This window comes from Trachypithecus francoisi, unplaced genomic scaffold (assembly GCF_009764315.1).
Source record: "Trachypithecus francoisi isolate TF-2019V2 unplaced genomic scaffold, Tfra_2.0 Lachesis_group2, whole genome shotgun sequence".
NCBI lineage: Eukaryota > Metazoa > Chordata > Mammalia > Primates > Cercopithecidae > Trachypithecus > Trachypithecus francoisi.
In genome coordinates, this window is record NW_022681465.1 from 14,591,758 (window position 1) to 14,618,214 (window position 26,457).

General features: G+C 45.0%; 1 protein-coding gene and 1 long non-coding RNA gene across 2 annotated transcripts in view; one reads left to right on the forward strand and one right to left on the reverse strand.

Moving 5' to 3' along the window:
• The first annotated feature begins 942 nt into the window (after nt 1-942).
• The window catches only part of OTULINL (OTU deubiquitinase with linear linkage specificity like), a 32,170-nt gene continuing 6,655 nt past the window's right edge, over nt 943-26,457 (forward strand). Inside the window, exons 1-5 of the mRNA XM_033178815.1 lie at nt 943-1,137; nt 20,796-20,955; nt 21,043-21,074; nt 21,178-21,269; nt 22,321-22,470. Of these exons, the coding sequence (XP_033034706.1) occupies nt 1,074-1,137; nt 20,796-20,955; nt 21,043-21,074; nt 21,178-21,269; nt 22,321-22,470 (498 nt within the window). The 5' untranslated portion in view covers nt 943-1,073. The remainder of the gene's footprint in view (nt 1,138-20,795; nt 20,956-21,042; nt 21,075-21,177; nt 21,270-22,320; nt 22,471-26,457) is intronic.
• LOC117064764 lies at nt 2,609-14,015 on the reverse strand. The gene is made up of 4 exons (XR_004429653.1): nt 13,941-14,015; nt 12,842-13,224; nt 3,931-4,129; nt 2,609-3,463 (listed from the first exon to the last, which is right to left on the reverse strand). It is a non-coding gene; the product is annotated as an uncharacterized LOC117064764 (long non-coding RNA).

Here is a 26,457-nt window from a genome sequence, read left to right on the forward strand (position 1 = left end):
CATTAAGTTAACTGTTGTTGCTGGGATAAAGAATCTCACTGGAGTGGCCAAAGACCTGTGTTCTGAGACTAGGGAAAGGGAGGAAAGCGATCCAATTACTTGTCGACATTGCCCTCAGGCTACTGACGCCACACAAAATTCCAGGCTGTTTCTCACATCTTTCTTTAGTTACGGAACTTCTTTCAAAAGATGGCAAAACATTTCCCATGCAGTCGGTTGTCTCTGGAACTGTGTATCTTGGAGAAAGAGGAAGTGTTCACCAGGATTTTCATTTTCTTCCTTTTTCTTCCGGAAAAAAAAAGGGGCCATCTCACCGGGGGAGTCGGGGGAGAACCTTGTTGTGAGCGCCTTTTCACTGTTGGGCTGTTTATTCTACTGTTAACTACTCCCATATTTTTTCCTTTGGATAAATCATTCTATAAGAGGACAGTTTTGTCAATAATGCACATATTCGCGATCCCAAAGTAAACTGTGAGTTCTAAGTAAGCGTAACCCTGTTCTGCTGACCCAGGGAGAAGAAAGATTAGAAAATCTCCCCAGTTCGGTGAACAGGCCCTAGGCCGACAGCTGCCTCTGGACTCCAGGCTCGCCCACCCCGGCCGTGACTGAGCAGGATCGCGCAGCAATCTTCTCGCGGGGGAAACCGCACCGACTCCTCGCCCTCATCAGCCGGCCCTCCGGGATTGTGCTTCCCACTCAACAGGCCTTCGCTGTAAAGTGCCGTGGAGGCCGCCGGAACCGCCCAAGTGGAATTCCCAGCCTCGGGAACGCGCATGGACCCCTGGAGTAGCTTCCCAACCCGCTGCCTAGCCCCAGACGCCTCCGCACATCTCTGGCCAGCTACCCCGACGGCGTGCGGAGGACCCGCCCCTCTAGGCTCAGCGCTTCCCCTCCCCGGACTCTGATTGGCTGTTTGACGCGTCAGTCGGTGCCAATCCCCGCCCTGCGACTCCACCGCCTTCCCCAGCCCGCTGCAGGGAAGCGAGCCTGGGCGCCGGCGGGCGGCCGTCGCGTCTGACAGACCACTGCAGACCTCGGGCAGAGGCCCAACGCCTGTCCGCAGCGCGGCCGGCATGGCGGCGCCAAGGAGCCCCACGCGGTCAAGGGAGCGGGAGCGGTCTCACGCCCCCGCCGCAGGTGAGCCTGGGGCCGGGCTGGGCGGGGCCGGGCGGGGGGCGCGGGCAGGGACCGTCAGGGCGGGCGGGGTTGCGGGCAGCCTGGGACGCGCCCTCCTCTGTGGCCGCGGGTGCCGCTCGGCGGGGGCTGGGAGTCCTGGAGCCGGAGCGCGCCCCTGAGCGGGGCGGGAGTGAGGCGGGGCTGCACCACCGTTCGGGGGTCGAGCTGGTGTCGGGGACGGGGTTGTATTTGTATAAGGGAGGCCAAGCAGCTTAGGTCGCTTGTCCGGGCGGGAAACGCAGGTTCCTGGAGGAAAGCCGGTCTTTGGGGTCGGGGTCCCCTCAGAGCCGCGAGGGAAGCCTACGCAGCGGCGGAGGTCGCGCCCTGCGCCTGGGAGCGGTCCCGGGGTGCGTGGACCAGCGTGGCCCAGTATCCTCTCGGGGAGCTCAACTCGCTGACAGAGGGAGTTACGTTTCGCGCCCTGCTGGCAGAGGATGTGGCGCACACCTTCGCGGCACTCGAGACTTGTTAACAACACAGAATACTCTGGCTGAAAAAAAATTCACCCAGACGGGACCGGGGGCAGTGGCACACGCCTGTAATCCCAGCACTTTGGGAGGCCGAGGCGGGCGGATCACGAGGTCAGGAGTTCGAGACCAGCCTGGCCAACATAGTGAAACCCTGTCTCTACTAAAAATACGAAAAATTAGCCGGGCGTGGTGGCGGGCGCCTGTAGTCCCAGCTACTCGGGAGGCTGGGGAGGCTGAGGCCGGAGAATTGCTTGAACCCGGCGAGCGGAGGTTGCAGTGAGCCGATATTGCACCACTGCACTCCCAGCCTGGGCGACAGAGTGAGACTCCGTCTAAAAAACAAAACAAAACAAAACAAAAAAAAACCAAATCACCCAACAAGGGCAGCAGCACAGCTTGGGAGTTCAGGCACTGGGTCTTGAAGTTTCCTCCCGCTGGCTCGGTAGCAGGGTCCTCTCCGCCTCTGAAGTCCACATAGGATGTCTTCCTAACCAGCCCCGAGAAAGAAGCATAGCTGCTTCTTGGTTTTGAAGGAACACATGCCCGTGTCTATATTTGTCTGGAGCCCACTAGTGAATTTTGGGAGGATGCCGGTTCCCAAACACAGAGTTTGGGATGCAGGAACTGCAGTGATTATGGCAAATTGGCAGTTGCGGGGATTGCTTATGAATTGCTGTTCTTGGTCCCAGCACGAGCTTTTAATTCACACAACAAACTGTTGGGTGCAGGGGAAACAGCACCTTTCTGGGAGTTACAGGACATCATTCTGATGTGTCCTCATCCATAGAATGAAGGCCTCCGGTTAGCTGATCCAGGCAGCCTTTCCCAGTGGAGAATTTTCCCACTCTCAAAAGTTTGGAGAATGAACTCATTTTTAAAAACCTTTCTGCACCTTGGGTTATTATAAAATTAGCCACATATTTCCTATGGGTGTATTCGTTTGAACTTTTTATTATGTTATTTTCTTTTCTCCTCCCTCCCTTAGTTTGGCAGAGAAACAAAAATTGGAAATGGAGGCAGGAACACAGCTGGAAAGGCTGGTTTGGGAGGCAGAAAGGTGCCTCCTCCAGGCTTAACATCCTCACCCGGAATTTTTCCTTTCTCTGCACCAAGCTCAGTGCATGCCAGCGCTGCCAGCCCGGGTAGACATTCTTTCCTCTGCTCCAATTGTGGGATCTGCAGTTGGTGTGCAGCAGAGGAAGAATGTGATTCAAGGATCAGATTATGGAAAACTTTTTTCTCCAAAACATAACTTCTGACGACTTACAAGCATAGTTTCCCTTCTTTGCCAGTGGTATTTGGCAAAACAAAAATAAAACCAGTTTTAAAATCAGTTGTCAAAGCTAGTATAGGGACAACTTTTTTAGCTTTCGAACAGCAAGTAACACTTGACAATAAAACCAGACAACAGAAGAAAACCCACAGAAGAGGTTTTTTTGTTTGTTTGATTTTTACTATTTCTTCTTTAAAGTGTTAGGGTATGTTAGGATATTGAGAATCATGGACTAAGCATCTCTGCATAATATTATCCGAAAGACTGTCTGAATCAGAATGTTAGATGCATGGAAGAAGCATTGGAAGTTCACTTAGTGCAGTGCCCGGAGAAGACGCTGTCATCTATTAGGAAGGCAGGGAGAGATGGTCATAGAGTGGAATAAGCTCACAGTCGCCAGCACACCTTAGGCAGACCACTGTGTTTGCAGGGAGAATGTGTGCACCCCACACTCTTCCTTGCTCTTCTGACATGTGGCCAGACTCGGACCATTAACTGCCTTGATTGGCTCAGCTCTGCTGTGGTTCTCTCCACCACTGTCCATCTGTTCAATGGTAACATTCACATTTCAGCCATGATTTCAGGAACCACAGTACTCAGTGGAGGTTCTTAGGGGCAGGTGTTGGGGGAATAGGAATGCCCGGTGTGGAACAGCGGACCCACTCCAGCTATTCTTGGAGTTGCTCTGCTTTTTTATTTCTGTATACTTTTATGTTTGTTTTGTTGTTTTTTGCTGTTCTAGGTAAGATTTTGTTTGGAGGAAAGAGTTTAATGCTAAATCAAACATTTAAAAATAATGGTAATGGCTGATGTTTTTTGGTGCTTCTTGTGTCTTAGTTCATTTATTACATGGAAAATGCTTAGAACTGGTTGGTTGTAGTTCCGAGTAAGCTCTCAAATGTTAGCTGCTTCTCCTGTTACTAATATTACCTTCTACTATGAAGTAGCTGTTATTTTTTAACCTTATTTTAAGAAACCAACTCACACACAAACTTGTACAAGGTTACTCACCTCCCACGTACATGTGTCTGCTAAATGAAAGGTGTATTCCTCGATATCCTGGATTTTGTTAATCCAAAGCCATTCAAGTAGGCGCAACTGTATGTATGATGCAGATGTTTTTGAGCCACCATAAGCAGCCTTTGGCCTGTTCCCATGGGCAGTGGCAGATAATCACTAGGCAGGCAGGTGAATTTACCTGGTGGAACTTCTGTGTTCAAAAGGAGAGTAGGCAGATGGACCTGTTAATGACCCAGTGATTGGTCAGGTGGCAAGAGGAGCAATGAGAAGTGTGGGCGCAAGCATTCCCTCCACATGGATTTCCGAAAGTGTGCTGAGAATTGTGACCTTATTCTAGAACAAGTGCCTTCAAGGTCTTTACTCTCGAGGAGGAGAAGGAGTAGAGGGGGCGCTGGTGGTAGACAGTGTGTGCCAAGGAAAAGAGGCTTGAGAGCTGCTGGTTACAACTAGCAGCTGCTAGTTGTAACTGTCAAGAGAAATATTTCCCTTCTCTAAAAAATAGTTTGAGGGCTGTGGGGGGAAAAAAACTGCAGTTAAAGGCACCCACAACAGAATGCTTAAAACCAAATGATCCATAGTTGATTTTGTTGTTGTTGTTTTGCCACCCATTTGTCCTATTATACGTCTACTCTTACATTTCTATGAGATGAATAAATATCAAATAGAATGTAACTTTTTTGGTACCAAGTATTTTATCTCAGTAGAAAGTCTTGATTGGGTATTATAACTTGAAAATGACCTTTTCTCTGGCTCAGGTCTCAAGGTAGCTTCATCTGGGAGGCCTTGGCTGGCTCTCTGGCCTGGAGTGGGTGCTCTCCTATGTGCCTGTAGCACTCAGTGCTTGTCCCCATCACAAAAATAGTTGGCATTTGAATTTTCTTTAGGGTGCTAGATGTGGAGACACTGACCACAGATAGTGTTATATAATCTTTACATTCACGACTCTGTGACACTCACAATGGCTACAGAATTTGCTCAAGGCTTCTGCTAGTAAGTGGTGGCCAGGGTAAGCCCTGGCATGGGACTCCACTCATAACAGATTCTTAACAATCTGTCTGCTTCTGTCACCTGAAACAGAGTTCTGGCTTCTACCTGAGAGCTCTCCATAGTTTCCAAGGTTACCTTACCACATTTAAGCTGTTCTGAATTAAGGTTGGGTTAACATTTGCATACTGTTTTTATTGTTTGAGACAACTCTTGCAGGTCTGGGTACAGGAGAAGAGAGATTATGAAAAAGTTTTTATTACTGGGCTAAAACTTCCTAGTTTAGTGGTTCCCCACACGTGGCTATTAAAGTCTCTACTTAATTTGTGGAGGAATTATTGGATTAGTATATTTGGTTAGTAAATCCTTTCGTTTTCCTCTGTCCATATGAGTCCTCTGGTACACGTTCAGCTACTTGGTAACACAATCTGTTTTCAAAATGAGGTTGCATACACATTTATCTGATTTGTAATTAATTTAATGGAAGAACATTTACGTGGTACTTCTAAATAAATCAACAGAAAGTTTTTGTCTATGTTCTCATTTTTCCAATAACCTTTTATGCTAGTAATAGTCCATTTTTCTACTTTCCCATTTAATTGGAGCCAGAATAGACAGGTGACATCATGTTTAAGAGGATGTTAAAATGTTTATGTTCCTTTCTAGGAGACAAAAGCCTATTGCCTGTTAGTACTGTTGCTGGGATTCCTAGATAATAAACAAAAATCCCAGAAACTGTAGCACATAAAATGCTATGCTTGATGAATCTCTAAATTAAGAATTTAACAGTAAATCTTTTGTTGTTGATTTAACCATGTTACTATGACATCGAGTCTGTGGAATTATTGGATAAATAGACACAAAGTTACCTAAAATACCTCAGGTCTTTCTCCTCTTGCCGTATTATTGGTTATTAATGAATATTTGAGTGAGTCTTCTAGCAGAGGGAGTGATAAATACCTCAGCTCTTTCTCCTCTTGCCATATTATTGGTTATTAATGAATATTAGGATTAGTCTTCTAGGAGAGGGAGTAATAATGTAGTTGGAAGTCATTCTCAAGAGAGTCTTCCCTCAAATCAGAAGTGAAAATATCATTAAACATCAAGTGTTTACTGTTTCAAAAAAAAAAGAATCATACCTCCCTCTCCTGTACCCACCACGGTGGAGATGAGCTCTCATCTCTTCCTAGGCTTGAGACAGCCTCGGTGGGTACAAACCAGTTCCTAAATGGCTCAGGAATGGAGGTGGGCAGTGGAGCTGATGATGATGGAAGCTCATCAGAGCATGTACTTTGAACAATCTGTGTCTGTCCTCTAAGCCAGGGCATAGACCTCTGTAGCATTTAGTCTCCAAGTTTAAGAGAAGTGAACTAAATTCCTTCTTGCCTGGTAATGAATCTGTCCCTAGGTCTTAGAATAACACCTGATACTTTGGGGCTGTATTTTTTGACCTGTGATGAGAAGGCCTCAACTTGCTTGTGAACTCTCTAGAGTTAAAGAAAGACTGGGTGCTCTGTGTCTTCCGAATCCACCACTTGGACAGGCTGAAATGCTGCGGAGCAAGCAGAATGGCTGATAGGAAGGGGAAGTGGAAGAGATGGCAAGCCAGTGCCAGCATGGGCTGAATGTAACCAGTCACTGTCTAGATAGGAAGGGCTGGTGGCACTCATGTCAGTGGATGAGATCAGCAATTTGTTGGCATTTACAAAATGAACTTGGAGTTTGGCTTATAGCTAAGGTTAGGTTGGCTGTTCAGCTTGAAGTGGAAACGTAGCCAATGAAAGTATTAACATACATGTTGGGTCCCACAGTTTTGTGCCTGAAGCAGTGCAAGTCTTGGGCATGTCGATTCCTAGATCTAAAGAAAAATCCCTTGAACCAAGAGAGAGCTTATTAGATCAGTTTTATCCATGGTATATCCCTCTATTTTTGTTTTTTAAGTATTAAATATTTGTTAGACTCAATTTTGGTTAGTTAGCTGACTGTCATGATAGAGGACTTGTAGAGTCTATGCTTGGTGATCTGCCTCGTACTGTCTTGTCCTTCACACTTTGCTGCGTCTTCTCCCATATGTAATTGATTAATTTATTTGAATTTTGGAGCCTATTACATCTCCCTTTCCCTCCCAGTCTCCTTGATGTTCCTTTTTCCTCCCCTTCTAGCAGTCTTTTTGAAGCTGATTACCACCATAGAGACCCTTGTGGAAAAGGCTGTTTATTAGAACTAACCTTGGGTCGACTGGTTTAATAGATCTGTAGAACTCAGCATGAACTTCTAAGGGTCGGGGTATTTGCTGGCATTTGTCAAGATCTTACGTATCTTCCATATACACTTAGGGCATCTTTTCTGTGGTGCAAGCTTTGAGTAGTGTTTTGGGTTTAGTTGAATGTCAGTTATTTCACAACTATTTCTACTCCTGTGCCTTGTGCCCCAACGTGGCTAGTCCTCTGACATAACTCTGAAACATTTTAAAATAAGGAGACCTTTGGAGAATGAAGGGAATTGGCAGTTAATGGCCTGGCTTCCTTATGTTTGCTCACAGGGGAGGAAGTTGAGGTCCAGATGGCTCAGCTCTCTAGGACCAGACCCTGAGTTCCTGACTCCTTCAGTTCCCTCCTCATTTCACTACCTTGAAACCATCCTACTAGATGACCACTTCACATTCTCACTTCCTGCTTTATATTTACGTGGTGTAATTAAGGGAAGAGAAAACACACTGGTGGTTCATTATTTCTGACATACATATTAAAAGTCAGAAGGGACCACCAGGATAGAGGCTCTTAGTTAGCATAAATGTGGTAGGGTAACACAACAGCCCCAAGTAGGTGAATACATTTATTTCTCTCACGTCAAAGAGAGGTAGCTCCCCAGGGCTGGGATGATCTCCATGGTGTCAGGGCCCCAGGTTCTTTCCACTTTGTTTCTCCGCTATGCCTGGCTTCAATGCCCACTGCCACTTTTGGGTACAAGATGGCTGCTGGAGTATCAGCCATCACATTTACATTCCAGCTAATAGGGAGGAAAAAGGGCAAGGAACACACCCCTCTTAACAAGCCCTTTTGAAAGTTGCACCTTCCACTTCTCTTTGGCCAGAAGTCACTCACACAGCTGTATCCAGCACCCAGGGATGATGGAATGAGCCTTTATCTGAGTAGCCATGTGCCCAGCCCAAAGTCAGGGCTTGATCTTGATGGGAGGAAGAGAGAACAGACCCTGGGAGAAGCTGGCTGTCTCTCTCGTAGAGACACATGGATGGGATCCTGATTACATGGATTCATTTCATTCATTCAACAAATATCTATTAACTATCTACTGTGTACTTAGGCACTCAGAAAGCGGAGTGAAAACAGATTCAGTCCCAGTCCTTAAGGCATTTACTATCTACACAGGGAGACAGACACTAATCAAACACAAACACAATTGTGTAAACTGTGGCAAGTGCTGTGAAAAGGACACTGTGCTGTGAGAGAGGAAAACAGGGATTTGCTCAAGGCTGGGGGCTGGAAACAGAGAAGTGATGTTTGAGCTGAGAGCTGGAGAATGAGTGGAATGAACTAGGACATGGTTAGAAGGAAGAATGTTTCAGACAGAGGGAAGAGTACAGGCAAATCAAGGCAGGGAGGCAGGTGCGAGCTCTAGGAGGAAGTGAAGGCACTCCTTATATTGGAGCAAGAGGAAGAGGTGAGAGAAGAGGGAGGGGTCAGAGTCAGACCATGACGGGACTGGGTGTGGGTGACCAACCGTCCCAGCTTGCCTGGACTGAGAGATGTGCCAGTATGTGGAGCTTTCAGTGCTAAAACTGGGAGAGTCCCAGGCAAACCAGGAGGAGTTGGCCACCTTCCCTGGAGGCCAGGACAACGGTCAGGTTCCTTTCTTCATTATTTTCAGAGAAGTTGGCCGAGCACGGTGGCTCACGCCTGTAATCCCAGCACTTTGGGAGGCCGAAGTAGGTGGATCACTTGAAGTCAGGAGTTCGAGACCAGCCCGGCCAACGTGGTTAAACCCCCATTTCTACTGAAAATACAAAAACTAGCCAGGTGTGGTGGCAGGTGCCTGTAATCTCAACTATTGGGAGGCTGAGGCAGGAGAATCGCTTGAACCTTGGAGGCAGAGGTTGCGGATCATGCCACTGTACTCCAGCCTGGGCGACAGAGTGAGACTCCATCTGAAAAAAAATTTTTTTTCAGAAAAGTTCCTTTTAGATAGACATAGCTTCCAGCCATAGAAGAACAACAACTGTGACTAGTAAAAGTAACCGCTTACTTTGGCCACAGGGAAAGGGGCACAAAACAGACGCAACACTTATTTTTAGTTGAATTACTTGACCAGTAGGATTTTTCTTTATCTGGCCTGATTTCTCCTAAGGGTAACTTTGGAAATTAATTGGCATCTGATGTATTTGAGATAGCAGAAGCAGCTAAGGGTAGGGGGTGCCCTTACTCCATAGCAGGATTTCTCAACACTGGCAACGTTGAAATTACTGGGAAGCTTAAAAAATATACCTGGCCCTTAGCCTAATAAATCTGAAAATCCACAGGAGCCAGGGCCAGGGTCCTGGGGGTCTTGATGGAATGCAGATTCTGCTTCCATGGGGTTTGAGAATCTGTAGTTCTAAGAAGTCCCCAGTGGTATTGATGTTGCTGTCCTGTGGACTTTGAGTAGCAATGTTCTATAAAGTTTGATGAGGTTGTTTTTGAAGCCACTGGTCTCCCTTTAGGAGAGCAGATCTACAGGCCCAATAAACGTGTATGAGTCCATGATAGGAGCAAGGGCAAAAGACTTAGGGCAGGGAGGTGGCTAAGGAGGCTTTGGCCGTGTGGTACCATCAGCAAGATCACACTGAACCCAGGGGAGCAAATCTTGACTTCTCAGTTGGTCCCAGGGGATGGGTGAGAGGTTATGGGGTGAGTTGTGGCTTTGTAAGCCACTGACTGTCACAAGTATTCTCCTGAGGTCTCTGGCTAGGATACTACCATAGGTACTGACCATTTTTTACCTTTCTGACAATTGGTTAGGGCCCTTTCCAACTTGACATCAGTGGCTAGCAGGATGTAGGTCTTTCCTACAAATGAGAGAAGCCATGGAAAGAGTTTTACATCGTAAAAAGTTTTGCATTGTAAAGAGTTTTGCATAGGAGATGATACATCCATCGAATGTTTAAAAAAACAAACCCACACTGGCTCTGGAGTAGAAAACAGAACTGGGGAAGGGAGACCAATCGGAAGGATTAGTAACTATTAGTGACAGTGCCCAAATGATTCTGAGTAATCACCAGGGCAAAAGTGAAGAATGACTTACCTCAAAGTATATCTTTAGTCAACGTGTTCATAAATGATTTATATTAGGATGTGGAAGTCTGATATTAAAGGCCTGAAAGTTGAACCAGACCACGTGCCACTGAAGCCCTGGCAGGTCAAAGCAGTGAGCCAAATCAGTAAATGAAATCTGGCAGATATAAATGTCAGGTCCTGCCTGGGTCTAAAGATCCTAGAACTGGCCCACATGATCTGGATAACCCTTTGTTTCCATTCCCATGTTCTGAACTGACAGGTAGATACAGATGTCAGAGATTAAGAATATATTTTTCTAAGTCAGCTCAGTGACATAAAATCCACGTCCTAGTTGTGTGGCCACTTGGGCTTGCTAGCAGTGCCCAAGCGGAACTCCCCCCTAAAGTTCTAGGCCTCCCTCCCAAGGAGAGTGCAGGCCCAAGGATTCCTTCTGTGCGGGCAGGTCTGTGGGGGCGAAAGGGGCTGAGCTGAGCATGCCATTTTAAAACAAATCTGCCACTCAGATCAATCTCTCACCTTCAGGAAGGAGTAAAGGCGGTAGGAGGGAGCCAGAACCCCACCTCCAGGATGGTCTCCACCGGGAGACTTCAGGAGAGTGAGTGAAACCCCTGGTCCCTCTCTTTCCTTCAAAGATGGGGAGACACACCCCAGCACAGGTCCAAAGGGCTTTAAGCTGACAGCAGGTCGAATGTGAGTCAGTGGCTTTTGGGTTGTTTGTAGCTGTGCAGTACGATCATGGGCTGCATTACTGTGAATGTATCATCTAAAACAGGGTTCAGCAAGCCACAGCCCATGAGTCATATCTGGCCTGCTGTTTATTTTTACATGGCCTATGACCTCAGAGTGGTTTTCAATGGTAAAAATGAAAATAATACTACTTCCTGACATGTGAAAATTAGATGGAATACAAATTCCAATGTCCATATATAAAGTTTTATTGGATCGGAGCCCTGTGTGTATTGCCTGTGGCTGCTTTCCCTGTGTAAGGGCAGAGCTGAGTAGTTGAGACAGATCAACTCGTTATGGCTGATGAGACCAAGATACGTACTCTCTGACCCTTTTCAGAAGACTTACCCTTGATGTAGAATGAAGAAGGTGGTCACCTTGTTGAATTCTGTCCTGGGGATCACACCCAGGACATTGTGTTTGACAGGGGGTCTCACATTAAGTGTGGAATGAGTTTAGAGGAGACTGACCAGGACATCGAAGAGACTCCCCAAAGATATCATGTAGGGATTGCTTGAGAAAACAGGAGCTGTCTAAACTAGAAGAGAGAAAGATGCAGAGTAGAAATGATGGAAATGATAGAACTTCGAAGATAATTACTCAGGGGAAGGCAGTAATGTACAGTGGTTAGTTCAGAGGGCACAGCTCTACATCAGAACGTGGGGGTTCAAGTTCAGACTTCTACTTGTTTTCTCTGGGCTTCCGTTTCTTCACCTCAAAAAATGAAGCATTCCTGTGACAGCTCATCAGATTACCAGATCCACAGTGAATTAAGATTCAGCATTTGCCTTAGAGGTGTTTGCAGGCTAGTGGGAAACAGTCGTGAATACACTGAGCTGGCCTGCAGTGTAGACATATTGCTGAGGGAGCACCCTGGGAAGCCTAAAAGAACAAGTACAATTCTGCGTTTAGCCCAAAGCATTCTGCAGTCCCATGAAAGATGTAAAAGGTCGTCATATGCAAGAGGAATCAGACTTGTTCTTCATAACCCCAAGCGATAGATCCAGGGTGGTTACAGATCTGAACAACTCAGTCTCTTGCTTAAAACTCTCACGGCCTTCCCTTGCTCTTCAGTTAAACATCAGCCTCTTGAACGAGACCTTTAGGCTTCTCCAGCATCCCCTCACTTTCCTTGCCTTGCAAGCTCCTGTCCAGCCTTGGATCTCAGCTCAGCCTCGTGTCCTAGGGAAGCATTCTCCAACCTGGTTTAGGTCAGATTCCCTTGTTACAGTGCTTGTGGAGCTGCGTTCCTTTCCTCTGGAGCATCACCTCATTGGTGCTCTGTTCCCACTAGGAGTCCGTCTGTCAGTCCCTGCCAGGAGGATCCAGTCTGTTGTATTTATAATTGTAGCATCAGCTCTTGGCACTGTGCCTGGCCTGTGGGAGGAGCTTAATCTATGTTCGTAGAATAATGATCACAGTTGATCAATAAAGAGAGAAACATTCCAAAAAAGGAAAAAAGGAAATGGACCCCACAGGGTGGAGCGAGTTCCCAGCTGAGAGGTATGTAAGCAGAGGATGACAGATGGTGGGAGATGGTAGCCAAATGGTTTATATTCAGATAGTGCTTTTTTGTTTAATTTTGTTCCAACCCTGTGCTATCACTTTTCAGCCATTGGGGTACCTTCTTGGGGTCATCAAGGCTAAGTGATTAGTCCTGTAGCTAGAAAATGACAGAATGAAGACAAGAGTCCTTTGCTCATTTTTGCCAAATGAGTTGTCTCTCCCAGGCTGGGGAGGCCTGTGTGGTTGGATAAAGCAGTGGCAGTGCTGGAGTTCTGTGACTCCACGGGGAAGGAATTACAACTTCCTCTTCAGTAGTAGCCTATCCCATCTATAGCTTTCGTGGTTTTATAGTTGGATGGATTTTTAAAATGCGACGATTAGAAAATGAAACTTACCTGTAAAATGATGGGTTGCATTCAACACCTCTAGAAGATGTGCACAGTCAAAAAGAAAAGCGACTCTGAGCTGTGATGTTATTAAAAAAAACACACACACGATCCTCTCAGTGTTTGGCCAGGAGCAGCTTCCTGTCATATTTCTTGATACTTTCAGTTTAGAGGGAGCCTTGGGGGCAGTGTGCCCCATCCTGGGGGGTGGTGCTGACGGCATAAGTGGGTTGCATGACAGCCTACAGTTGAATGTCTTAGTGGTCATGACTTTCAAGATAAAATCCTCCCACTTGGTGCTTCTCTTTCTCAGTGATAGTGATCTTGTAGTTGTTGGTTCTTGTATTCAACTAAGTGGAAGACTGTCCTTTCTTATTGAGCAGAATTAATGCCTGAAATACAAAAGTTCAGAAGGTCCTTTGAGTTTACTATTTCAAGAATTTATTAAGAGGGTGTTTTTTTCTTAATATTTCCCCCATAACTGGTATAAGAACAACCAACTAATCTATGATTTTGCAAGAACCAAGACAGTTTAAACGCACTCTTTCACACTGCTGTGCTAACTTCTAGAAATCTCTTGAATCTCCATGTGCTCCAAATTATTTAGAAAGCTCGATGCCCTAACAGGATTTGTTCTGTGTGTTTTTCCTTCTGTTTGTGTAATGCTTAATTTATTTGTTTAGACTAATGTCCAATATTTTGCTTTATTCTTAAACTGAGTTTCTCAGAATTAGACAATCAGTTCCCACACTGAAGGCTCCCAGCCTTTCCCTGCAGTCACATTGAGGCCTAACGATAAACTAAAAGCCTCTGAGAGAAGTGACCTCCTGGGGAATGGAGGTGCTCACCTGACCAGCTGACAGGAGGACACTGTGTCCCCAGGCCAGGGGCTCCCTGTGGGCAGGGAGTGTGTCTTGCCTTTCACTGCCTCCCTGCCTGGCATCCAGCCCAGGGGGTAACAAGTGTGAGGAATTGGTGAGGGGTCTGGGGAAGGGAGGGGGCAGGCCTTCCCAGCCCATCCCTGTCTGCCTGTTCCATTGGCTTTAGTTTATTCCTCTGTGCAGCACTTCCTGCCCTTGATTACAAATGACCCAAAAGCCATACTCACCTTTTCAAAGGGAGCAGGGTTCCATGGCACAGCTCAGAAAAGTGTGAAGTTTTCCCGGCACCTCAGAAGTGTCTGTGTCCTCTGCTTGCTCACCCACCCCCATCTTCCTACCTCTCTTGCCACAGAGAGTGTCCTTTCTCACCCCTCCCTTGAGTTCCTTCCTATTTCATCAGCCTCTCTTTACCACTCTCTCTTCCATCGTCTGCTAACTAACCATAATAGGACATTGAAGCAGATGGAAATACCTGTTGTGTTTATTAAATGTAGTACTTCTACCTTAAGTTATTTTAGCCAGGTGATTTCACTGTATGTATATTTCTTCACTTCCTCTGCTACCTCAGACATCTAAATTCAATTGCCTTTATGTCCTCCTAGCTCAGAGTTGATGTCCCTGCTCCCTGGCCTGCTCAGTAGCCCTTGAAAGACCACCTCTGCTTCAGGAGAGAGTCAGTGGGCTAGATGCCGGTGACAGAGTCTGTGTAGAGAAAAAGCGTGGAGGTACTGATATTGTATATACCATGAATAAGATCAGGAGAGGAAGTAGACGAGGTTGAGGACTATGCAGCTGGCCCATGAGGAAGTAGAGATAGTACAGATTCTGGAAGTTTGAGGCAAACCAGACGCTGCTGAGTTTCCATGAGATAGAGAGACTGTGATGTCCAGGACAGTAGGAGCCTCAGGCTCCTGGGGTAGAACTGCTGTTAGCACAATCACTCGGTTTCCGGCTTTTCAGTGTCTTTTAGTTTTGTTTTCAGGGTTTTGGGGTATGTGTGTGTGTATTTGGTTTCCTGTTTTAATGTTTGAATTACTTCAGCTTTGGTATATTGTAGAGAATGGAAAAAAAAAAAAACCTAAGTAGAATTTTACCACCAAAAACGGTGCTTTTTTTTTTTTTTGGTGGTTTTGACCAACAGTCTCATCTGCCACATATAGTCTGAGTAATTACAGATCAGATTTTAGTTTCTGATGTTCGCGTTGTTGATTTCAGGAGGTCCTGAGGTAATTCCTCTAGGACATGTTCACTGCTGAAGCATTACTTCTGCTTGTGTGCGTCGGGGTCCCAGCATGCATTAATGCTAATGACTAGGGAGATGTATGAGACATTAATGCTGATGGCTAGGGAGATGTAATACACTTTGCAATGTAACAGATATGCATTGTGCTGTATATATGGTCTCATTTCAGCCACCACCCAAGTGGTTCAGTTCAAAAACATTGAAAAGAAATTTCATGTTTTTGTATCTCTTCACAGGCATTAAAGAGGATCAAATCCATAATTTCTGGCAACACTGCCCTTTTCCACTTCCCCTCGCAACTTCCTTGTGGACTTGCGACACTTCACTGTGGACCTGAGGCTCCTACTGTCCTAGAAGTCCCCTTGTGGACTTTCTGGAGATTCTTTTTGCCAAAACTTGCTCCTCTCCCAACACACTCCTTTTTGTTCTCTTTTTTAAATGTAGAATGACTGAATTTGTGGAGGTGAAACCTTTTCTCCCTTCCTGTTTCTCTGAGTCCCAATCACCAAACCTTCTACAGGCATCCCTCTCCGGGGAAGAGGCGAGAAAGCTGGGCCAGGGACTGCAGAATTCCCCTTGGCAGGGTGGTGGAATGGGGACCCCTGTGAACCTTCTCATGTCCACAATTTTATCTCAGTTGTATTTGAGGAAATGAGATTTGATGCTGGAGGTCATCAGAACTGTCATTATGACACTATTTTGCAAGATGTCTCATTACGGTGTTTTCCTCTGTATCATTTTTTAGTTGTAATTCAGTTATTAGCCCAGGAAGGAGAAATTTTTTTAAATTTTCATTTTAAAGAGTCTTAATTTACTTGCTATAGCAATATTAATTTGAAGATTTCCTCGGATCCCTAATTCAGAGGCAGGACAGCCAAGTGGTAAAGGAGGCAACTTCTGGCATCATGTCTTTGTTCGTTTTCTGTTGTTATAACAGAATACCACAGACTGGGTGATTTATAAGGAAAATAAGTTTATTTCCTGCAGTTCTGCGGACTGGGGAGTCCAAGAGCTTGGCAGGCACCAGATCTGGTGAGGGCCTTCTTGCTGCATTGTAATACGGTGGAGGGCTGCATTGTAATATGATGAGAAGGTATTAGCACGCAGGTCAGCCACCAGTTCTGTCATGGGGGTCCCATGCTGATGGCCTTATCTAATCCTAATTACTTCCCAAAGGCCCCACCTCCAATCATCATATGAATTTTGTGATGAAGTTTCCAACACATAAAACCAACATGTGGGACTCATTGAAGACACATTCATACCGTAGCATATCACATTGCTCCTGTTTTTGAGTTCTGGCTCTTCTACTTACTGGCTGAGTCCCATCGGGCAATTATTTTTTTTTTTGTGTTTTTTTTTTTTTTTTTTTTTGAGACGGAGTCTCGCTCTGCCGCCCAGGCTGGAGTGCTGTGGCCGGATCTCAGCTCACTGCAAGCTCCGCCTCCCGGGTTCACGCCATTCTCCTGCCTCAGCCTCCCGAGTAGCTGGGACTACAGGCGCCAACCTCGCCCGGCTAATTTTTTGTATTTTTAGTAGAGACGGGGTTCACCGTGTTAGCCAGGATGGTCTCGATCTCCTGACCTCGTGATCCGCCCGTCTCGGCCTCCAAAGTGCAGGGATTACAGGCTTGAGCCACCGCGCCCGGCCCGGGCAATTATTTAATCTTTTCCCCCTCAAAGTTTTCTCTGCAAAATAAGGGTTACTAGAGTAATAACAATAAAAACAAGAATTCGTGTTTATTGGGTACTTATGATGTGTGTCAGGTGTTGTGCAAAGTGCTTTCCCAACATTTCCTTTTAGTCTCACAGCAGCCCTGGGAGGTGGATCCTGCTGTGCCTCCTGTGTTGTGATGCGGTGATGATAGTAAGAGTGACTATGCACTGAGCACTCACTGTGCACCGGGCTCTGCTATGTGCTGTCTTCATTCGTAGATTCAGAAACTGAGGCTTAGGGAGGGGAAATCACTTGCCCTGTGCAGGGCCAGCATGGGGACCATGTTGTTAGACTCTAGAGCCTTCTTACTGCCTGCTCCATGGCATGGTCACAGGAGTAAATGAATTAATTCCTGTAAAACACTTCACATAGGGGCTGGCACATAATAAAAGCTTAAATTGTAGCAATTGTAGCTGTTGGTGAAGTCATGCTCTTTCCTACTAAAACACTGTATTTCTTATCCTTTGATGCAGAAGCCCCACTTCTAATGTTATCAGTGAACAGCTCGTATGGATCCTATACATGGCTGTATGGCCATGGCCTGCTTCCATGTGACTTACAAGTCTTACAGAGTACCCTCCCATCCACCTCCAGATGGTTCTCTGGTACCCACACCAGCACCTCCATGAATAGGCTCCGTGGCCCTTCTTGGCTGGAGTTACTTGACAAAACAATGTGGACACATTGGGTAGAGGGAGACCAGGAGTGCAGGTGTGTGTTCTAGGTTTTTTTTTCCTGACAGGTTGATTATATCACAATCTCTTGGATTGTAGGTGGGGTTGAGATTTGAGGATAAGGGCATGTGCTAGGAAGAGTATGTGTGAGTGGGGAGAGCCTCTTGGTCTGTAGCGGGTCCCCATGGAGGGCTGGGAGCTGCAGGAGAGGCCCTGTGCTCAGGAGAGATGGCCCAGCTTCAGGGTCTCACCTCAAATTCCACAGGGGTTGGTTGGTAACTGCCAAGTAGTCAGTTCCTGGGTTGTAACTGCAGCAGGTTAGATGGAGGGTGCGACAGATGACAGCATGTGTCCCTGGAGTGGGCAGCAGCCATCCCCACTTCAGTGACTGCAAGCCCTTCACGTCCACCCACAAGTGAGCACCGCCCTGTAGGAAATAGGCAGATGCTTTCAGAAGGCCTTCAGAGAAGAAGAGATGTGAACAGCCATTACGTTCAGGAGAACTTTCCTCATAAATGGAGCCTAAAGTGAGAAATCACACCAGTACTGGGGTTTAGGGAAATAGGTGCTCTCATATATGTGATGAGAGTCTGTGGCAGTGTCTATCAAAATTGAAAATGTGCACACCCTGTGACCTAGAATTTTATTTTATTGAAATTATCCTTTTAAAAAAGCTACCACAAGGACTGTTAGAAAAGCATATTTGCCGCAGCATTGCTTGTAAAAGTGAGAAATGGGGAATGATCCAGGTGTTTATCAACAAGGCAGTGTTAGGCTGAGGCAGAAGGATGGCTTGAATCTAAGAGTTTGAGGTTGCAGTGAGCTGTGATCATGCCACTGTGCTCCATGCTCCATCCTGGGCAACAGCACAAGACCTTGTCTCAAAAAAAAGCAATGCTTACATGTAGGACAGTTTATAGTGAAATATTATTCATCATTAAAAAGAATAATGTGGATTTATGTGTACTGATATGAAAAGATGTCCACCTTTTATAATGAGAAAAAAACTAAAATCATGTTATAGTCCATTTTTCCAAAAAATGTTTGTACCTACAATAAAAGAAAGTATGTATCACGTGGGTAAAATTCTAGTTCTTCCATGAATTTAAAGCGTCACTAAAAATATTTGCATGTGTCAGAATTTTTAAAGTTGAAAATCAAGCTAAATTAATAGAAATCTAAATTATAGATGTAAAGGCAATATAGCATTACATTTTTAAGCTTTCATAAAACATTTTACTAAATGTCTAGGTGGGAATAAATGTATAATGATTTGAATAGCTAATTAACTGTTCTGAAAAGATAAGCACTTGCTTTTGAAAATATCCTTTTAAGTAATTGTAAATATGTCTTTAAAATTTGCTAGTGTTGGCCGGATGTGGTGGCTCACGCCTGTAATTCCAGTACTTTGGAAGGCTGAGGTGGGTGGATCACGAGGTCAGGAGATTGAGACCATCCTGGCTAACAGTGAAACCCTGTCTCTACTGAAAATACAAAAAAAATTAGCCAGGCGTGGTGGCAGATGCCTGTAGTCCCAGCTACTCAGGAGGGTGAGGCAGGAGAATGGCGTGAACCCGGGAGGCGGAGCTTGCAGTGAGCTGAGCTGAGATCGCGCCACTGCACTCCAGCCTGGGCAACAGAACAAGACTCCGTCTCAAAAAAAAAAAAAAATTTGCTAGTATTGGCCGGGCGCGGTGGCTCACGCCTATAATCCCAACACTTTGGGAGGCTGAGGTGGGCGGATCGCCTGCAGTCAGGAGCTGGAGACCAGCCTGACCAACATGGAGAAACTCTGTCTCTACTAAAAATACAAAATTAGCTGGGCATGGTGGCGCATGCCTGTAATCCTAGCTACCCGGAGGCTGATAGGAGAATCACTTGAACCCGGGAGGCGGAGGTTGTGGTGAGCCGAGATCGCACCACTGCACTCCAGCCTGGGCAAGAAGAGTGCAACTACATTAAAAAAAAAAAAAAAAAATTTACTATGCTAGTGTTTTTTTCTTTATTTGCTGGCAAATTATTTCTTTATAAGTGTAAATATCACATCAAATATACAGATGATAAAATATGCCAAAATTTTAGATTCTACATTGATGAGTCTTTTACTATAGTTAAGCACTGGAATTTTAACTAAATTGTGTACTGTGGAGGAAATTATTTTGCAGTGAACCCCAGAGGTTTGGTCGTTATTCAGAGTCCTCTTTCTCATTTGTACTTCAGCATTTTATGTGCTCAAACATAGTATAAGTAGGAATCTACTGAACGTAGCAAAATATCACAAGTGCACTGTTTCAGCTCTCTAGGCCTGTTTTTTCTCTTGTCAAATCAGGAATGACGGTGTGTATCTTATGCAGCATCACTAAATAGATCTCATGACTCCTTTTAAGTGGTCTGCTTTCTGGAAATGATATCTATGTGCCTGCTGTCTGAGTTACTTGCTCTGTGCTGCTTAAGTAATGCCATATGTTATGGCCTGTAATGGTTCAAACATATAAACGGGCAGAAGTGGATATTGGAGGCTGATATGGTTTGGCTCTATTTCTCCCCAAATCTCATCTTGAATTATAGTTCCTGTAATCCCCAAGTGTCATGGGAGGGACCCAGGGGGAGGTAATTGAATCATGGGAGTGGTTACCCTCATGCTGTTCTCATGATAGTGAGTTCTCACGAGATCTGATGGGTTTTATAAGGGGCTTTCCCCTTTTTGCTTGGCACTTCTCCTTCCTGCTGCCGTGTGAAGAAGGAGGTGTTTGCTTCCCCTTCCACCATGTTTGTAAGTTTCCTGAGACCTCCTCAGCCGTGCTAAACTGTGAGTCAATTAAACTTCTTTCCTTTATAAATTACCCAGTCTCGGGTACATCTTTATTAGCAGCATGAGAATGGACTAATACAGAGGCGACTCTGGAGGCATCTCTAGACGTCACCTGGTTTGACCGCCTGCAGTGTACTTGGGTCCGAATTGAATCCCTGTAATTGTGCATGGGATTCAGTTCAGACATTCAGCAAGAACCAAGTGTGTGGCAGCCATTGTGCTAGTGCTTAAAAATTTTGTTTCACCTTTCCCTAGCAGAGTCAGTGTTTTCACACTCATTGTACAGCCGAGAAAATTCAAAAGAGGAGTTATGTTGCCATAGTCACACATCTAAATAAAGTAGTAGAGGCAGGTTTTGAGTTCAAGTCTGAGAGATTCTGAAGCCCATCATACTCTTTATGTTTATTCTTCTTAATTTTGTGGAACAAAGATGTTTTTATATATGATGCTGATTGTGGGAGAATCAGGCATTTCTTTAATTTTTGGATTCAATTTTTAAATACTTTAAAAAATATTTACGTAAATCAGTGATAGATACTTTGCGGGTAAAATTATGCAATCTCTGCATTTTTTTTCTCTTAAAGCAAACTTGTGTAATTGTGATGTGCCCTTTTTTTTTTTTTTGTAATTTTCATAGGAAGTGACCAAGTTCACTCCTGGACGCTAGCTACAAGCCAAGCCTTAGACACTGTCTGGAGAATGGCAAAAGGCTTTGTGATGTTGGCAGTTTCATTTCTGGTGGCTGCCGTCTGCTACTTCAGGAGGCTACATTTATATTCAGGGCACAAGCTGAAATGGTAGGTCACTGTATCATCCTTAAATTTCAAATATATCCTTACTACTCAAAGCAAAATTCTGATATTATTGTTCTCTTTATCTTTCAGGTGGATTGGATATCTGCAGAGAAAATTCAAAAGTAATTTTCATTCATATATTTCTTTATTTTTAAGGTGCAGAGAGGGTTCAAGAAGGGAGAAGAAAGGGAAAATTCACAGCTTTTTATTTTTTATTTGGTCCAGGGAACCTCAGTGTGGAGGCAGAGGTTGATTTACTCAGTTATTGTGCAAGAGAATGGAAAGGAGAGACCCCCCGTACCAAACTGATGAGGAAGGTGTGTCTGTTTTTAGAGGGTATGGGAGAAATAGAATTTGTCTGTCAAAATCAGGAAACAAACATTCCCTTCTGCTTTACTAAATCCAGAGATCCATCAGTACCAAAATGTGAATCAAGTAACAACTGTGGCTCTAACTCAAAAGCCAAATGGCTGCTAGAGCTTGGCTTTGGGCTTTTACCTGGAGCTCGTGCCCTCAAAGACTCAGGTTGATGAGATCTGTAATTCCAGGAAACTCAGGCCTTGTGTGGTTTCGGCACCCTCCTGGCCAGGCCTATTAAACATCCGCATGTGCAGTGGGGACTGTCTTTGAAAAGATCAGGCACCCTGATGTAAAATATTTTGAGGATTTTTAGAATTTTCATTGGACCAATCTTTTTTTTTTTTTTTTTTTGAGGCGGAGTCTCGCTCTGTCGCCCGGACTGGAGTGCAGTGGCCAGATCTCAGCTCACTGCAAGCTCCGCCTCCCGGGTTTACGCCATTCTCCTGCCTCAGCCTCCCGAGTAGCTGGGACTACAGGCGCCCGCCACCCTCGCCCGGCTAGTTTTTGTATTTTTAGTAGAGACGGGGTTTCACCGTGTTAGCCAGGATGGTCTCGATCTCCTGACCTCGTGATCCGCCCGTCTCGGCCTCCCAAAGTGCTGGGATTACAGGCTTGAGCCACCGCGCCCGGCCTAACCAATCTTCATAAATATCCCCAGCAGTGCTGCCCAATCTTGCCACTAGCAAAAGCAAAAAAGGGTGGAGGGAGTACATATAAATATTTAGCGTGGTCCTAAAAGTATACAGAGTTTTTCACTGTGCTTAGGTCGCATCCATTATCTGCCCAAGGTGACCTTCCCCAGCTCTGCTTCCAGGATTTATCATCTAAAATACACGTGTACAAATGAGAGTCACTTTAAAAGTACATGCGGTCATATTCATAATTTATCGTTGTTTCTGTTGTCCGCTTTAGTTGGGAGGAACACCTCACTGATAATGCAGTGAATTCACTTTCTTTATTTTCTTGTCCAATGGAATTAATAAACAACTTTCTCTTTTATGCTATTAGGCTTATGAGGAGCTATTTTGGCGGCATCATATTAAATGTGTTCGACAAGTAAAGAGAGATAACTATGATGCTCTCAGATCAGTGTTATTTCAGATATTCAGCCAGGGCATCTCTTTTCCATCATGGATGAAAGAAAAGGACATTGTTAAGGTATGTCTTCCTGCTGGAAATGTGGGAAATGTCATATTGACAATAACTGCAACTCAGGGGTTCCTAGTCTTTGGGGACTTTGTACTCAGATGACCATGAGATTGAAAGGATTTTTTTTTTTTTTTTGAGACAAGGTCTCACTGTCACCCAGGCTTGAGTGCAGTGGGGTGATCATGGCTCAGTGCAGCCTTGACCTCCTGGGCTCAAGTGATTCCTCCATCTCAGCCTCCTAAGTAGCTGGGACCACAGGTGCATGCCACCATGCCTTTCTAATTTTTGTATTTTTTTGTAGAGACAAGGTTTTGTCATGTTGCCCAGGTTGGTCTTGAACTTCTGGGCTCAAGCCATCTACCCACTTCTGCCTCCCAGAGTGCTTGGGATTATAGGTGTGAGCCATCGTGTCTGGCCAGAGGAATTTTAAGAGGCCATTTAATCCAGTCCTCTGTCTCTCATGTCAGTTGCAAATAAACAGAAGATAGTCATTCTCTGTGTTTGTTTTTAATGTCACCATCTTTTCTTAAGGGGCATCTTCTTTTATAAGTAAGGTGATCAAGCAAAATTCACTTTTTTACTCAACAGTTAATGTGAGTTTTAATAAATGCATAGTTTGTGACCACCCCAAAGATTCTCTTGTATACTTTGGTAGTCCATCCTCCTCCTACCCGAGCCCCTGGAAACCACTAATCTATTTTCTGTCCCTATAGTTTTGCCTTTTCCAGAATGTCATATAAATGGAATCATTCAGTATGTAGCTTTTTGAATCTGGATTCTTTCACTTAACATAATGCATTTCCAATTCATCCATGAATGTGTCCATGAATTTGTAGTTCATCCTTTTTTATTGTTGAGTGGTATTCCTTTACATGAATGTACTACAGTTTATCCATTCACCAGTTGAAGGACATCTGGATTGTTTTCAATTGGGGGCAACTATAAATAAAGCAGTTATAAATAGTCTCATACAGGATTTTGTATGAAAAATAGGTTTCATATTGAGGGAGTAAATACCTAGGAGTGAGACCACCTGCTTGTATGCGGGATGCATGTTTAACTTCATAAAAAACTGCTAAGCTGCTTTCCAAAGTGGCCCACCCATTTTGCATTCCCACCAACAATGTATAAGCAGTGTTTCAGTTGTTCCACATTCTCACCAGCACTTGATGTCAGGTTTTTGTTTTTTAGCCATTCTAATAGGTGTAAATTGGTATCATTGTGCTTTTGGTGTGTCTTCCCCAATGACTAATGATGTTGAGCATTTTTCATGTGGTTATTTGTCATCCTTATTATCTTCTTGGAGAAATGTCTATTCAAATCTTTTACCCATTTTTAACTTTTTTTATTATTGAGTTTTGAGAGTTCTTTATATATTCTGAATACAGTGCTTTATTGGATATATGATTTATAGATATTTTCTCCAGTCTGTGGCTTATTTTCTGATTTTCTTAACAATGTAAAGCAGTACATTCTTGATAAGTAACCTGAGTTTTTATTTTAAATGCAGTATGTCTAATATAGGAACTACATTTAAGGATAGAGGAACAAGAAATATAAAGTGTGTGTGTGTTCAGTTTTCTTAATATCTTTTATTTAAACTTGTTTCTATTAGTTCCATTTCATCTAGCAAATGCTTGTCAAATATATGCAATGTGCTAGCCCGGTTGCTAATTGCTGAGGATAAAAATACAAAAATATAATAGACGCCAGGTGCTGTGACTTATGCCTGTAATCCCAGCACTTTGGGAGGCCAAGTTGGGAGTATCTCTGGAGCCCAGTAGTTTAAGACCAGCGTGGACAACAGAGCGAGACTCCATATGGTCAAAAAATTAAAAAGTCTAGCATGACATGGTGGTACATGCCTATGGTCATATTACTTGGGAGACAATGATGGGAGAATTGCTTGACTTTAGGAGTTTGAGGTTATACTGAGCTATGATTGCACCACTGTACTCCAGCCTGGGTGATAGAGTGTGTATTAGTCTGTTTTCATGCTGCTGATAAAGACAATCAAGATGAGATTTGGGTGGGGACACAGCCAAACCATATTATTCCACCTCTGGCCCCTCCCAAATCTCACGTCTTCATGTTTCAAAACCAATCATGCCTTCCCAGCAGTCCCCAAAGTCTTAACTCATTTCAGCGTTAACTCAAAATTTCACAGTCCAAAGTCTCATCCAAAACAAGGCAAGTCCCCTCCACCTATGAGCCTGTAATCAAAAGCAGTTTAGTTACTTTCTAGATACAGTGGGGTTACTAGGTAAATACAGCCATTCCAAATGGGAGAAATTGGCCAAAACAAAGGGACTACAGGCCATGCAAGTCCAAAATCCAGCGGGACAGTCAAATTTTAAAGCTCCAAAATGATTTCCTTTGATTCCATGTCTCATATCCAGGTCACACCAATGCAAGAGGTGGGTTCCCATGGTCTTGGGCAGCTCCACCTCTGTGGCTTTGCAGGGTACATCCTCCCTCCTGGCTGCTTTCACGGGCTGGTGTCAAGTGCCTGTGGCTTTTCCAGGTGCACGCTGCAAGGTTTTGGTGGATCTACCATTCCGGAGTCTGGGGGACGGTGGTCCTCTTTTCACAGTTCTACTAGGCAGCACCCCAGTGGGGACTCTGTGTGGGGGCTCCCACCCCACATTTCCCTTTCACACTGCCCTAGCAGAGGTTCTCTGTGAGTGCCCTGCCCCTGCAGCAAACTTCTGCCTGGACATCAAGGCATTTCTATACATCCTCTGAAACCTGGATGGAGGTTCGCAACCCTCAATTCTTGACTTCTGTGTACCCACAGACCCAACACCATGTGGAAGTTGCCAAGGCTTGGGGTTTGCACCCTCTGAAGGCATGGCCCTAGCTATACCTTACTTGGCCCCTTTTAGTCATGGCTGGAGTGGCTGGGATGCAGGGCACCAAGTCCCCAGACTGTACACGGCAGGGGGACCCTGGGCCTGGCCCATGGAACTGTTTTTCCCTCCTAGGTCTCTGGGCCTATAATGGCAGGGGGGCGGTGGTTGCCGTAAAGGTCTCTGACATGTTCTGGAGACATTTTACTCATTTTCTTTTTTTTTTTTTTTTTTTTGAGACGGAGTCTCGCTCTGTTGCCCAGGCTGGAGTGCAGTGGCCGGATCTCAGCTCACTGCAAGCTCCGCCTCCCGGGTTCACGCCATCTCCTGCCTCAGCCTCCCGAGTAGCTGGGACTACAGGCGTCCGCCACCTCGCCCGGCTAATTTTTTGTATTTTTTAGTAGAGACGGGGTTTCACCGGGTTAGCCAGGATGGTCTCGATCTCCTGACCTCGTGATCCGCCCGTCTCGGCCTCCCAAAGTGCTGGGATTACAGGCTTGAGCCACCGCGCCCGGCCCATTTTACTCATTTTCTTGGTGATTAACATTTGGCTCCTCATTACTTATGCAGATATCTGCAGACAGCTTGAATTTCTCCTCAGAAAATGAGATTTTCTTTCCTATTGCATTGTCAGACTGCAAATTTTCCGAACTTTTATGCTCTGTTTCTCTTTCAAAACTGAATGCCTTTAACAGCATCCAAGTCACTCCTGAATGCTTTGCTGCTTAGAAATTTCTTCCACCAGATACTCTAAATCATCTCTCTCAAGTTCAGAGTTCCGTAAATCTCTAGGGCAGGGGCAAAATGCCACCAGTCCCTTCACTAAAACATAACAAGAGGCATCTTTCCTCCAGTTTCCAAGTTCCTCTTCTCCACCTGAGTTTACCTCAGTCTGGATTTCATTATCCATATTATTACCAGCATTTTGGTCAAAGCCATTCAACAAGTCTCTGGGGAGTTCCAGACTTTTCTACATTTTCCTGTCCTCTTCTGAGCACTCCAAGTTGTTCCAACCTCTGCTTATTATCCAATTCCAAAGTTACTTTCACATTTTCGGGTATCTTTTCGGCAGCACCCCAGTCCTGGTACCAGTTTACTGTATTAGTCTGTTTTCATGCAGCTGATAAAGACATACCTGAGACTGAAC